The sequence below is a fragment of the Lissotriton vulgaris genome, chromosome 2_1 (genome assembly GCF_964263255.1).
Source record: "Lissotriton vulgaris chromosome 2_1, aLisVul1.2, whole genome shotgun sequence".
Taxonomy (NCBI): Eukaryota; Metazoa; Chordata; class Amphibia; order Caudata; family Salamandridae; genus Lissotriton; species Lissotriton vulgaris.
The window spans coordinates 1334917865-1334932948 of NC_141687.1; the positions used below are offsets into that span (position 1 = coordinate 1334917865).

The 15084-nt window shown below is 42.2% G+C and overlaps 1 protein-coding gene across 1 annotated transcript in view; it reads right to left on the reverse strand.

The window, feature by feature from the left end:
* Nucleotides 1–6635: 6635 nt before the first annotated feature.
* The window catches only part of GLI2 (GLI family zinc finger 2), a 268813-nt gene continuing 260364 nt past the window's right edge, over nt 6636–15084 (reverse strand). Inside the window, exon 13 of the mRNA XM_086957103.1 lies at nt 6636–14686. Within this exon, the coding sequence (XP_086813229.1) occupies nt 12312–14686 (2375 nt within the window). The 3' untranslated portion in view covers nt 6636–12311. The remainder of the gene's footprint in view (nt 14687–15084) is intronic.

Sequence of the window (15084 nt, forward strand, 5' to 3'; positions counted from 1 at the left end):
GGATGTAGTTTATGGCCCCAGCTGTAGAGAATCCAGACATGCCAACCCTCCCGATTCATGCGTGAGACTACTGATTTCAGTGCTAGTCTCCCGCCTCCCGATTCCTGCAAGCAAAAACCCGGGGGCATATTACCAACAACTAGCGATAATTTTTGTCTCTAACTTGTTTAGAGACAAAAATTATCGCCGCACATCGGCGATTTTTATCGCAGATAAACCTTGCTATTAGCAAGGTTTATCGCAAATGCGATAAAAAACGGCCGCAATGCATGAATATCGCTGAAAAGTCAGCGATATTCATGCATTATCCAGCAAATGCTCTTAGCCATGTTATCCACCTCCCATTGGATAACATGGCTAAAAACTGCTCAGGGCAGGTGTTAGCTTTTGGAGATATTCGCGCTTAGCGCGAATATCTCCAAAATTTGGTAATAGGAGATAGCGATGTTAGGGACTGTTTCCAGTCGCTAACATCTTGGCACGCCCACTTTGCATGTCATTAGTGATAGATATCACTGACATGCAAAGCGGGGCCCAAGATGGTCGCTATCTCCTTTTAGCTGTCACTAACTGGAGTTAGCGACAGCTTGGTAATAGGGAGATAATTTTATCTCCGCTTTCTTGGCTTTTAAAGCCAAAAAAGCGGAAATAAACCCCCTTGATAATATGCTCCACGATTCCTCGGGGGTTTCAGCTGACAGGGCTTGGTATTGTGTTACGTGCTAATTCTTCCAGGAAAGTCAGAGGGTCGATGCAGGGGTTCTAGAAGGGGTGATAAACCATTTAAGCCTCATGAACAAGCGCATGGTCTTTTAAAGATCTGTGAAGTACTCGGGGCGGCGGTGTGTGTGTGCCCTCTTTCAGGAGCGGGCGGGGGGGGGGGGCACTGCCAGCAACTTGCCAGGCCAGGCAGTGTTCAACACTTGCATCACCCTTTCTCTGCCTGCTATTGCGCTCCATGCTTCGGAAAGGTAAGAAAAAGAACGTGCATTTGAGTTTGAAATGTCCGATCCTGTAGCAGTACACTTGCAAAGCACACACATGACAATAACCCGATTCAAGGCCCCATTCACCCGATTTTTTAATAATATATAGTACTCCAAAAAAGTAGGATTATAAAACTTTATTAACTTTTAAATATAACGAACGCAACAAAAACTGTAAATATATTTAAACATTTTTTGACCAAAAAAAACAACAATGGTCCGAAGCTGTCTTTTGTGCGAATAGTCCCAAGGCAGCACAACGTGCTGAGTTGTGGACGGCACCCAGGTGAAGAACCATCCCTTTTTTAAACCCCATGGTGACCAACTAAGTGCAGGTTTTACATAAAGTAGTGTTTACCTAGAGTGGTGCTGTGTAGGACAGTCTGAATGGAAATTAACCAGAACTATAACGATAACAACAACAACAACAATAATATAACTTTTATGCCCAAATTACGCAAACATTTAGCTAATCTGCTAAAGGGGGGAGTCGCCATTTCTTTTGATAATTTATTCACCCATCCGTAGCCTCTCTATTCTCCATTACAATGTGTTTCTTGCTGAAATTAACCAGAACTATAACCATAACAACAACAACAATAATATAACTTTAATGTCCAAATTACGCAAAGATTTAGCTAATCTGCTAAAGGGGGGAGTCGCTATTTCTTTTGATAATTTATTTATCCATCCGTAGCCTCTCTAATCTCCATTACAATGTGTTTTTTGCTGTCGCTAGCTGATGAAAAAACTAAAGTGACAACTTCCTCATCCTTATTTTGTCTTTCTTTGTTCCTTAAGATGTTATCTGTGTCAACCTTTTCCGAGAATGCTGATGCGTTAGGGATTTCCATGTGTTTCTTAATAGCATTGGTGTCTGCACACTTCTTTGTCAATTCTGTGAACATGAAAACTGCTTCATAAACAGACGATATCTTTGTTTAGTCATTAGTGTTAAGTGTGTCTGAAACTACAGTGCCCTTCTGTTTTTCTTTCTTCAGGCTCTACAGAGTTTTGTGTGTTGTTCTTTTGAGCGACAATTATTCCAGAGGTTTCAGGTTCACTTGTTTTGTCCTGCAGTGAGTTAACAGCTTTAGAGACTTCATGTTTATTTGCTATGTCCTGCTGTGCGTCAACTGCTTCAGAGACGTCAGCCTCATTTGTTATGTTTCAGTAGATCCTGGACCTGCCCGGCCGCGCCCAAAATGGCTCCGGTGTAAATGGGACTCGTAACTGCTTGTTGTGTACTGGTTGCCCAACCTTGATATCACGAGATACGTATGCACTTTTGAAGCACATGGCGGAGGCTCGTCTGCTGTAGTGGGGCACCCCTTTATCGTTTCAGTTGCCATTCCGCCCGCTTTTGCTACACTGTGCCTTTTCCGCCATTCAGCTGTTTACCGCCCGCTCTTACGGCTACAGCGTCTCGCTCACCATGTAGTTGAGTTGCTCCCACTCTTGCGGTGCAGCGATAGGCGGCTGCCACAGGACTCTTAAAATGGCAGCCGGCTCTTCGGATTTGGGCCTGATCCAGTAAAATGGCCCTGGGACACCTTGGAACTCGGACGCTTGTCTGCCAGGGCTTGGGTCCTATTCTCGAAAGCGTCCCCTCAGCCTTGAAGATTCTACAAAAGTCTTGGGGATCTCGACTCCCGCAGGCTTCCGGTGGGGAGCGGCTGCCATGATTGCTTGCGGAATGGCCACGACGGAGCTACGAGATGGTGGTGCTCTCATGGTGACGCCAGCTTCAGTATGAAACATCCAGAAACAAGGTGGGGCTTTCATCGTTTGGGAAAAAAAATGTTTTAATCCAATGAAAAGTGTTATTTTTAGGTCACATGACCTAGTCTTACATCATTAGGAAAACAAAAGTAAAATGAACCAATGAAAAGTTTTATTAACAAGTCACATGACCTGTTATGCTTACGTTACGCGCTGCGCGGCGCGCTCTGGATCGTTTCCGGGAAGCTGCGCCTTGCGCACCGGAGCACTTCCGGGTGCGCTAACGTGGCGCGTCATATGATGCATTACGCGACAACGCAGGTCCAGAATATAGTCAAAATATCTCCACCAACCAGCGGTCGGAGTACAACCGTTTTCAGCAGTCCAAAAAGTTCTGTTAAATCGCAAGAGCGGGAGCAACTCAACTACATGGTGAGCGAGACGCTGTAGTCGCAAGAGCGGGCGGTAAACAGCTGAATGGTGGAAGAGGCACAGAGTAGCAAAAGCGGGAGAAATGGCAACTAAAACGGTAAAGGGGCGCCCCACTACAGCGTGTCTTCAGGTTAAACGGATTGTGGGACAAGGTCCAGAATGGAAGAGTCATCAAAAGGCAAAAAAATCCGCCGGACCCCGGGAGCCGGCCGCCTATGTCGGGGGCGATCTCAGGCCACACCAGGGCAACACGACTTGGGGAGGGGGCAGGAGCCAAGCGCCCCCTCCCAGTCCGCGCCATTTCACCGCCCCTCGGGGGCCTCCGTGAAGCGGTTTAGGGAGGCACCGTATCACATTGTTTTCTAATGCAGTCAGGTCCACAAACGGACCCCACTTACTTTGAATAGTGAAGCTGCAGCAGGTGCAAATAAGGTTTAGACAGTGTTACAAGCGCTGCTTAGAACTCTGAAGTATGGCACTCAACATCCAGGACTTATGCCATTTGTGTAAGGCAGTGACATCGAAGCAACTCAGGGACCAAAAGCATGAACGAACACTCACGTATGAAAATCTTACTTGGGGAGGGGGCAGGAGCGAAGCGCCCCCTCCCAGTCCGCGCCACCACACCGTATGTAGAAAATCTGAAGCCATCGTTCTACAAACTCTCAACCAGCCTTGGATGGAAAAATCTTAAAGAATGTACAAACTGAAAACCAGTTTTTGTCTGCATAGCATCAGCAGCAACGCTTGCTATCAGTGCATGAGTTTCATGCTCGATCGATTGAGCTAGCCGGATCGGGCAACAAAAAGTATAAAATAGTTATGTAAATAGTTATTTAATAAAATGTTTTACCCTTTTACTTTGCTGGTGTGTTGTATCTATTTATAATATTTGCATAGGGTTTGTTGTTATTTTGGGCGGGGTGGGTGGCGGAGTCGATCTGTCTTGCAGCCATCATGGTGTGGAGCTTAGTTCATCTCACTATTTTCGTATTTCTCATGAAGGGTTGTTCCTAATGTTTGTATTTTAGCGAGGTCAAAAAGAGATCCAATTAGTGGTCTACTGATTTTGCTCGATTACTTTTATTTTTTTACACGATTTTTCACTATCTGCAAAGACTAAACAGAGTATTGCGACTTTGTGCTTGTTTGTAAATAGAGAATGATCCAAAGAGAACCAATTCTAAAACAGTAAATGCTTGGATAACAATCAATGAAATGGAGAGACAAGCAGGTACGACGGATTACAACGGGGTAAAGGTCTGCGTTAACTACCCTTCACTATCTGCAAAGAGAGAGTATTACTAAGAGAAAAGAGGGGAGGGGGGGGCAGCGTTCAAAGCACATCAGCGTGCATAAACACGAAAACGTTTTTACTTATCACGTACTTGACATTTGACAGCTTTTGATATTTGCTATTAAAAAACCATTGAAATTCACAGAAAAAACCATAGGTTATAGTCCATATATAGTTAGGAATTTGCATTTACAAAACCTTGAAAATTCACTGAAAAAACCATAGGTTATAGACCATATATAGTTAGGAATTTGCATTTACAAAACCTTATTTTACTCGCATAAAACCATTGAAATTCCATATATAGTTAGATGCGCTAACTATATATCGCGCACCCTCAATCCACTGCTGATGATGTCACATATTACATCATTCATGACATGGTTAGTGACATCACTGATGACATCACTGATGACATCTCAAATGACATCACTGATGACATCACTGATAACATCTCATTTGACATTACTGATCACATCACTGATGATATCATTCATGTGATAATACCATGAACCTCTTCAGACTCTAATATAACCTTAGATACAATCAGTGTAAACAGACAGTCACAGACTGTCACTCATCCATGGAGTTACTCACACACCTAGTCAGTCATGCAAACAATCAATCAGACTTCCATTTCCTCAACTATACAGTTATACACACCTTATTTATTCAAACAAATACTAACACATATTTACTCTGTTATACAATCCCTGATACAAGTTCACAATGATCCATACAGACACTCACACATTCACTGGCTCTTATGCACACTTATTTACATATGTACTTACTTTGACATGTAGCACTGAGATAGTTATGCACCTACTAAATCCTTTTTCCAGACACTTATACATCCACTCATTCTTCAATATGTAAGTCACATTTTAACTTTACAGAAACATACAGTCACTGGATGTTGTCATCAGTGATGTCATTTGAGATGTCATCAGTGATGTCATCAGTGATGTCACTAACCATGTCATGAATGATGTAATATGTGACATCATCAGCAGTGGATTGCGGGTGCGCGATATATAGTTAGCGCATCTAACTATATATGGAATTTCAATGGTTTTATGCGAGTAAAATAAGGTTTTGTAAATGCAAATTCCTAACTATATATGGTCTATAACCTATGGTTTTTTCAGTGAATATATATATATGTGTGTGTGTGTGTGTGTCCCTAAACACTAAAATGGCTATGTGTCCTTTCAGATGCATGACAGCAATACAGATCAGTGACCACAATCAGATGACAACAGTAAACAGGGATGCTCCATTTGACAGCTTTGACATTATTAGATGTGACAGGGTGGGCCTGCAAAGTGGCCAGTCAAGAATCATGCAACAGGAAGTGCCATCAACACCATTAGATTTCCATTGCTCATTTAACCAGAAGAGAAAACATGGCCTGGTCAAAAACATATTAGGCATTAGTCTAAACAGGGAGAGGAAGGCCTGCTTTACTAGACATCATCTGGGGGAAATGACCTTCACTGCTAACGTAACGTCCTTTCATGGGCCAAGTGTACATTTTTATTACTATGGCTATCTCAATGCCAGGAACATGTTTGCATCTTGGCATGAGTTGGAGGTCTTTGATACAACCTGATAGTTTGCAGTAGATGTCACTAGTTCATTAACACCTTAGCTGCTTTGGAACATCCAGCTCCAGTGCTGAACGTTCCATTGCGCAGGTGCAGTTGGAACGTCCAACGGCCGACGGCAGCACTCCCGAGGTAGTGGTGCCGTCGGCCGCTGGACGGGCGCAGCGCTTAAGGGGTTAAATTGTACCCTCGCCGATAAGAATGCAATAATTGTGTATGACATTATGTACACTTTGTGGGTAGCTTAATGTGATATGCTGCATAATATGCATTTGTACACACCTTCATTATCAATCTGGTCTTCACGAAATTGCTGGTAAATTTCTAGGAATTACCAAAAAGAAATTGAACATATTGAGATGGTCTGACTGAAACCACGGAGGACAACACAAAAACGTAAACAACTATTTAAAGTAAAGAATCCTTTTGATATTATTGGAACTCAAAATAAAGATGCTGCAAGGCACTTCCAATAGAAAAAGGCACACCAGAGTTATTATAAGAGTCAAACCTATGCCAGTCCATCACGCTTGGTTGGGAGTAGACCAAGTAAATACACCCTTTAAAAAACACACACCAGACAGTAGGTATGAAAAATGACTGTTTTTAATGTACAAAAGCATTATGTACAATTTCAGCAAGTTGTGTACCTCCGTTTGTAAGATATAGAAAACAGCTATAAATGTTCTCTAAGTATACATTTGAAATAACAAATCAGGTGTTTAGCGATGTCTTCTATACAGAATATATACAGGCTTGGAATGGTTACTATACAAAACTATTTCATTTCGAAGTACCGAAGGGTAGGTACTACTGCAGACCTCCAGAAGCTCCAGCCCAAGAGGATATTCTTTTCATGGAAAGGTAGGAGTAAATCTTACACAAGCAAGGCTGAAGAGAAGTCACTGTTAGGGAAAACCATGACAGTGTCTTACAGAAAAGGTGATATCTGGAGTGCCAATACATGCTTCCTAAGGTTAGTGGAGGAAACTTTATTTTATATTATTGCAATATGGTGACAACATTGGTATGCTGGAGTGGAAAATAGAAAAACAAAGAAACACAAACCATTTAAAACAATGGAATCTCTGCAGAGAGTAGGAATGTACAATTTTAATATATACAATGGCAAAACCTCGGATGTAGTTGGACCATATCAATGTTGTGGGCCGTCATGGGCTATATTTTGCAGAAACTTCTAAAAATAACTCTGCAGTCTGCCTTTGAGCCTGCTTTACTAGAGAATTATAAAGCAATTACCCACATTTTTGTCGAAAAATGCTAGATTTCCTTTCCAAACTCAAATTTTAGACAAAAAATGCTCTTTAACATTCTACTGAAATTCCTGATCAATTTTACACAGAATAAAGCAAATTGAGAATAGTCCGATTTGTGCTATTTGATCCATTGGGTTACAATTCCTTAGGAGACACCATTAGTTGCACTTTCGGTGGCTTCTGTCTGCACGTTGCAACAGGTAATAGAGACATGGGTTGAAAGGTATGTGAAAACTATATTGTGCATGCAACAATCCACTCTGCCATTTGCTCATGACGTGTAAATTTTTCATGCAAGATGGTGGGGGTGTGGGGGGGAGGGGTGTTTGAGGGAAGATGAACAGAAAGATCCTCAATAATTTAGGTGCACTGTGAGCTGGCCCTGCCAGTGCGAATCATCAGGACTGAACCAAGGTCACTGAAGTATAAGGGTAACTACCATATGACCCCGATTACTGTAGCATGCCCGAGACTACCGACAGCTGCTGTGCAGGTGACAAGACGGGAACCATTTTAAAGAAAATAATCTTGTCACTGGGGCAAAGCTTGCATTACCAAGTAGAAGTAGGACACCTTGAAGTCTCTATTAGGCCTTCGCCCCTGCTGAAGACCCACAGTAGCTACTAATAAACACCCACAAACCAACTGCATGCCCGGTTTACAAATAGCATCTGCGTTGCTGCCACCTTACATGCACGCTGCACCCTGGTCTATTGTCCAGGTGCATGCATAGGGGCAGAACTATGTTATGCCAAATCACACTCCACGGATTTGGACACTGATCTCTAACTCTGGCACTATACTCAGTAGTGAAAGGAAGCCTTGTTTGAGTGACACCCGCAACCCCTCACTCCTGCATTTGTAATATGTAAAAGGTTTATGCTGTTACTTGTGTGCTATATTCGGGGCTCCCGGTGGCCCTGTGCTGCGTTTCATAATATCCTTCAACACACATCATTGATTGCTAGATAAGTTAGGAAGTAGCCCACTAGCAAAAGAAAAAGTGTGCTGCTTGAGAACACATTAATAATAGGCGGTAAGTGGACCCCTTTCTAAAATGGTACTGTTGTGACTGACCAGTTTTCTCTGATTTGCTCGGTTTGAATACCAAACATACAAGAGAAAAATGGTGGACAACCACACTAGGGAATGCACAATAGCCTAAAAAGAGTCCAACCAAATACGGCACCAGTGCTTACTCTGGGAGTTTAAAACGTTGTTTGCCTGAAGTTACTCCAGAGGGTGAGTAGTTTCTACTTGTTGACTACACTGATTAACATATAAATAATGTTGCTAATTGAGGTAAGGCATTTGTCAGAAGACCAATGAAATACACTTTTACTGTCGCAAACATCCCACATACCTTTGTCATATACAATGCATTATTTAAATGCGTAATTACATATTAATTATAATTTTGTTCCTTTTGTTATAATGGTTGTCACAGATTTCGAGAGTATTGCTACAGTGAGGTTCTACTGGTGCCATGATTCATACTGAACAGTCTCTATTATTTAAGCAGGAACTGTAAAAGGGACAAAACAAATAGAAAGAACATCAGTCATCAGCACAATCATTTGTCTTTTGATTTATGTTTCCATGGTCTCAGAGAGAAGACTAGGATATTTGAAATGCATCCTACTGGCTTGAGAGTAGCTTCCATCTTGGATGAGCAACCCCCTTATGAAGGGGCAATAGAAAATAATGTGTCAGTCCTTCAGAATACCAATTGACACATTCTGGCAGTTATTATGCACGTGATGAAAAATACTGATATGAACTTTGCATATCAGAGGTTAGCCCAGTTAATAGGGAAATCTATCAAATAAATAAAAAATGTAAAGTAAGCAAAGTTTGAAATTTGTATACGGGAAGAACAAAGTGGGTATGAAATTAGATAAGGTAAAAGCGTCCAGAGGGGGACCAACCTTTTAGGACATCAAAAGATTTCCAGATAGATTGGTGCTGTCTCTAGCCAATGGAACTAAGGTTGAACCAGTCACATGTCATGGAGCCTTCTACAGAACCTCTCTATCTGGAATGGAACTAAGGTTGAACCGGTCACATGTCATGCAGCCTTCTACAGAACCTCTCTATCTGGAATGTAACTAAGGTTGAACCAGTAACATGTCCTGCAGCCTTCTACAGAACATTACTATCTGGAAATCTTCAAGTTACCCTAAGCAGTTCATCAATGACAAATACAGACAGAGGGAAAGGGCAAGCGCATATAGAGCAAGAGACAGAATGAAGGTTGAGGATACTGCATTGAGAACAAACTAAAAGATACTTTTGACATTCCTAGTGAAACTCTCCCACAACTGTACAAGTCAGAGGCCATATGAGCTCGTTCATGGACACCAGTACCTTGGGACACTTGCTCTAGAAGCTCCTATATGCCAATGTTATAGCATTTGTGCCAGCCACTTGTAGTTTAATGTTGTATTGTTAAGGGCGGACTTCTCTATCTCACTTTTAAAGTTCACTAGAGATCATGCAGAACGATATCTAGCAGATAAAATGTACAATAAGTGCCAAAATGCCAATACCGTCCGACAAGCTGGGTGAGCTTGGAACATTCTAGAACTTCACTGTAGTGGAATGGATGGGATCCACCGTTTAATGTAGTATCACTTTATTACAAGGCAGAGGATTTTTGTAGTTCATATGGCTATGACCTATGCCTTTTTCTTGACTTTCTTTGATTGAGAAGAAATGCTGATTTATTGTGCAGACAAATTCTTCAGGTATGTGTGTCCTTTGAGATGGTGCTCTTACAATCCTTTTTGCTCCTAAACATGCAGCTCATTTATGCAGGAGAAACACAGTTTACCATCTGACACCAATGTCAACCGAAAGAAAAACATGAGCTCCATTAAAAAAAAGGAAGAAGCTACCCTCTTATAATTTTGCATTTATAAGACCAATCTAATTGTTGGCTCTGTATATGATAAGTTGTACTTCAGGCCTGCGGATGAGATACTATCACCGAAGCTGGCATTTGCTACTATGTAAAAATCCAGCCGGTCAGATGGTAGAGAGAGTTTTTATTGACGTTTTGATTGTTGCACAGTAAGATTTTATACTCTGCTTAAATAGGTTTTACCCTAAACAGACATCAACAAACTGACTCTCATTAATGGTAATATTAAGAGGAGGAACTGCAATTCAAATAAATAATTTAAACAGTAATCTTTAGAAGAAAAAAATGCTTATCAGTGCTTAATTTGTACCGATGTTTGCTGTACCACCAAAACATATTTATGACAGTCCACCACATGGTGATGCTGTCAGTAGATTTATATATTTTTAAAAGGCATGTGACCTAAGTGTTTAACAATTCAATATACAATTACAAGAATAGTAATATCAGGGGGCCCAGGCCAATCCTACAGCTTTGGGTGAAATAGTGTAGTCCAAATTGTCACATCTGTAAAGATATAGGACTGTGATGTTAAGCGGGTGTCATTAGTACTGGTATTTGAAAGCAACGGCCGGGCCTGTATGTGGTTCAACCTTCAGTGGCTGCCTGAGAAATATCTTGGACTGTGGCACTTATTATTATACAAAATAAGCACTAGTTTAGACAGATTCCTGGGTGCACAACAGTTGCAAAGGGCTTTGTTTATTAGATCAGAAGAGAATATTCACCAATAAAATGCTTGGTGGGAAAACAATAATTTTACGGAGGGACTTCCTACAAGGAGGAGGGACATCCAGATATGAATAGGCAAGGGGCAGGAGCACTGGCTGTTACAGATTAAGACTGCTTTTAGGAAATCGGATTAGACCTCCATCGATACGTGGTGCCGGATGATATCGTGGGGAAACATCCTTTAGACCCAAGCTGGAATCACGCTGTACCTTCACAGTGCCGGCAACAGAACAAACGCGCGTTGTTGTCACGACTTCTTGCTAAAGGAACACATCGTAACAATGTGTTCGTTCTTAAGCCTGCATTGTAAAGGCATGCATGCTAAACACAAGCGGGATAAAGTCGTTCAACCGATATCAGGAAGTGCTAACGGCCAGACATGATTGTCTACAGAAAGCAGGGCACATTTTTGTGTTACTAGCATTTTTAGTGGTATACTTGTCCCAGGGCTAAAAAAAATATCTTGTGGAGGTCATGCTGTGTTTAAGCCGGCTCCAACCAAGAATAAAAAAGCAGCTTTAGAACACTTGCTGTATTCTATGTTACTGCATTTCTGTAAATAATGTAAAATGAGGCCAGGTCCTTCACAACAAGTATGTTAGGTATGTTGTTGGCTATTACATATACCCTTGGAACAAAGTATGTTGTTGGCTATAAATATACCCTTGGACCAATCTGTAAGCAGTGTAATTTTTAGAAAAGGTGCATTTTACTTTGTATTATATACAAATTTATTTAAATGCCTTAGTTATTGATGTTAAAAAAACATAGCAAGGCACTTTTTTCAGGTGACGTGAATTAACAAGAGGTTTCACTGGTTGTAGAGGGTGACACATTACACGTGTGCAGGCCATTGATGAACTAACACCTTAAATTCAACAGGAATCTTCACAGAATGGAGAACATATGGCATTGCACGTCCATCACATTTTATATTGTTCCATTTTGCATTCGACAAGGGGTAAAAAATATAACATAATCCCTTAGATGGTGGACATAAATCACCTACTGGTAACAAAAAGACAACAAAAAAGGAGAATGAAAGCATATGCTCAACTCAGAAGGATATAATCTGTTGTAATGCATTGTTTGAGTTCGACCAGTCAATCCCCGGTGCTTTGATAGAAAAAGATGAAACGATAATACAGGAGTATGAAAACATTCATGTAGGAATGTACACAATTTTGTAGATCCCATTCAGGTTGCAACATTGTGCACATAACACTTGCAAAAACGTACAGTATGTAAACTGGCAAATAGAAAAAAAGCACATTCATAAAATTGCATGGTGTGGAGGTCCTGAAGTACTTGTTTATACAGTTGTGCTTTACATTAAGACATCAAGTTCAGGAATTTGCTCTCTTCGGCTAAAGTCGATAGCATGGAGCTCATATCCCCAATTGCCATATTACTTATACCACCAGAGATGGGCGGCAGGGTGAGTGAGTTCCGTGGAGTTGTAAGGCGAGAGGAGTTCTGGGAGAGGTTCTGCAAGAGGCCGGGGCTCAGAGTCCCGGACATTAGGCTTGAGTGGTCCCCGTCATCCATCATGGTATCAAAGTCGATTGTAGCTGGCTGCTCTAAGCCCTGTGAGTCCACAGTGCTTGAGACCTGATTGACTCCTGGTGATGGCATTGCATCTGGCTTCGCTTTTGAGGTACACTGAAGCAGTCCGGTAGTGCCGCCCACAGGGCTGCTGTCAAAGTTTCCATTGTGCTCATACATGTGGATTTGGCCGGAGTAAAATATCAAGTTGTTTTCCTGTTCACTGTTAACATACTGCTGAGGCTGTTCCAATTCCATGTTGTTTGTTCTTTTGGGGGTAGCCTCCGCAGTCTGCTGGACAGCATTTACATTAGCCACATTCTGCGCACTTCCCAAGTACCCGAGTTGCTGTACCGAGCGCAACCCTCGATGCCTGTTCATGGGACTTGGTCCAACTGGAGGTCGGGGTTGAACAGCTCCTGAAGAGTATATTTGTCTCTCTGAACCCACCATATTGTGTTCAGTGTCAATAACATTTTGTTGATTCGAGGCTATTAAAGAACCATGCTGCTGGAAAGCCTCTACGTTTTGGGAAGAGTTCATATGGTATGACTGAGATGAGTAGTTCTGGTGCGTAAGTCTTTGCATCCCTTGGTTTGGTATTATGCATTCTCTTTTGCTATCTTCCATGAATGAGGAATTTGGAACAGTCTCCATTTGTTGAGGATGGGAATGCTGATTGGACTTTGCACTCATGTTGTTACACACTGGGGTTGGTTGGTTTTGATCTCCTCTGACTGTGCCTGGATTCTGCATCTGCAGTGTTGCGGTGTATCCCTGATATAGCATGAAGTCTGGGTTCATATTTCTAGTAGGACACTGGTTCGTTTGCTGTTCCCTTTGCTGCATCAAACTCAGCCTCTGTCCATTCAGACCTGAATTTCGTTGCAACACATTTTGCTGAGCTACATTCATAGGATTTTGGCTTGTCTCTATGACTTGCTGGTTGAAGTTCTGATACTGACCAAAGTTCTGCTTCTGCTGAATAACGGCTAAATTTCCTTGCAGCAACTGCTGCTTCATGTGATTGGATATGACATCCACTGTACCTGAGCTAACTTCATTCCATTGGACTGGCATGTTATTTTTATGCATATTGGAAGAGGTGCTAAAATTTCCTTGGCACTCTTCAATTAAGGGCCTAGTAACATTTAAATTTGCATCCGTGACTGCCATCCTACGTTGACTGTTGAGGTTCTGATTTTGCAGTTTTGCATTCCCTTGGCAATTTTGCATGTTGTTATTGTAATATGCAGTACTATTTTCCACATTAGATTCAGTGTTCTGAGATTTTATGTACTGCACCACATCATCTGGAAGCATAATGTCCTCCTCCACTATGTTGCCAGCCACCTCACTAGACACTGCTTCCATGGTAACATTCTCACTAATGCTCGGTGGCCGGGGTGAATAGGTATGCCGGTTGAGATTGCTTTCAGAATGTGTGTAGTTCTGCAAGTTGAAGTTCCTTCTCTCCATGGCATTGCCTGTGTAAGAAGGATTCATGTTGTTCATGCTGTTAAACCGCTGCACTCTTGGTAGGGATTGTGGGTCAATGGGGGGTCTTCTAATGGGATCACTTGCTCGTCTTGTACCGTTGCCAGCCAACTCCTGGGGAAATGTGGGAATGCCATACATACCAACTCCATTGTCACTGCAGCGTCTAGGAGCTGGTGGATGGCGAAATGGGGGCATGGTGAACTCTTGCCCGTCAAACAGAGACATCTTGTTACGTAGACTCATCTTGTCCATGTTAGGCAGGGGTGTGGGTGGAGGGCCACCAGTGGCAGCAGCATATTTTGCCTTAAGCCGGTACTGTTGAGCAGGTGTTAGGCTGAAAATACCTGGCACACCGCTGCAGTGGCTGGCATCACTGGATCGACGGGACATATCAGTTGATATGGGGTCATAGGAGTCCGCGGAGCTGATATTGTTTGGACGGCCCCCACACTGAGAAACATCACTGGAACGACGACTTGAGAAATAGGGTGAAATCCCTGATGATCTGCGGCTGTTCGTGTAGGCCGAGCTGATTGTACTTGTTGCACTATCGCGACGATCGTTTAGCTGGTTCATCATCATCTCCTCGTTGACAGTCAGCTCCATGATTCTTGGACAAGCTAGTGTAGTTGTGGTCCCACCAATGCCTTCTGGCAAAGAACCTGATGGAGAGAAAAACAAAGGTCACTCAAATGAATAACAAGCATTTGCAATGCAATTGGTCTCCTATTAGTGAAAATTAGAGCCACTGGCGACGCAAATGGCAATGTTTCTTAGCTATGTTTCTTTTTTGCAGTGGAGTGATCATTAGAACTATTTAAAGAGATAAGAAGGAAAGAGAATGGAGAGGCAACAGAGGAAAGTAGGAGTGGCACAAGTTTTGCTTTAAAAGAAAGAGGAAAGACGGGACAGTAGCATAAGAAATAAAAGAAAATCTACGAAGCAAGGAAAGGGTGCAGTACCACAGGCTGTTACTAGGTGTCCCTCTGGAGGTCTAAAGGGACCTCTCTAAGGCACTGTACCCATAATGCAGCCTACTAAAGGATGTTGTTCCAGCATT